Source organism: Atta colombica, unplaced genomic scaffold (assembly GCF_001594045.1).
Source record: "Atta colombica isolate Treedump-2 unplaced genomic scaffold, Acol1.0 scaffold202, whole genome shotgun sequence".
NCBI lineage: Eukaryota > Metazoa > Arthropoda > Insecta > Hymenoptera > Formicidae > Atta > Atta colombica.
In genome coordinates, this window is record NW_017259297.1 from 43,635 (window position 1) to 43,847 (window position 213).

The window sequence follows — 213 nt, forward strand, 5'->3', positions numbered from 1 at the left end:
AAAGTATCTCTTTTGCGATTATGATAGCACCGTTCGTCCAAATCATCATAAAGTAGTTACCAATATAACTCTCAGGCTAATGCCGAAAATGATGGAATTCGTAAGTGCATCGTTATTGATTATAGTATTTAATTGTAAGTAAATAGTTCTATAATATGCTAAGCTTGCATCATATTTTAAATATAATATTTCGAGATAGCATAATGTATTATA

The 213-nt window shown here is 28.6% G+C and overlaps 1 protein-coding gene across 1 annotated transcript in view; it reads left to right on the top strand.

The window, feature by feature from the left end:
• The window catches only part of LOC108687213 (acetylcholine receptor subunit alpha-L1-like), a 6,325-nt gene that overhangs the window by 3,586 nt on the left and 2,526 nt on the right, over nucleotides 1–213 (top strand). Inside the window, exon 3 of the mRNA XM_018192869.1 lies at nucleotides 5–100. Within this exon, the coding sequence (XP_018048358.1) occupies nucleotides 5–100 (96 nt within the window). The remainder of the gene's footprint in view (nucleotides 1–4; nucleotides 101–213) is intronic.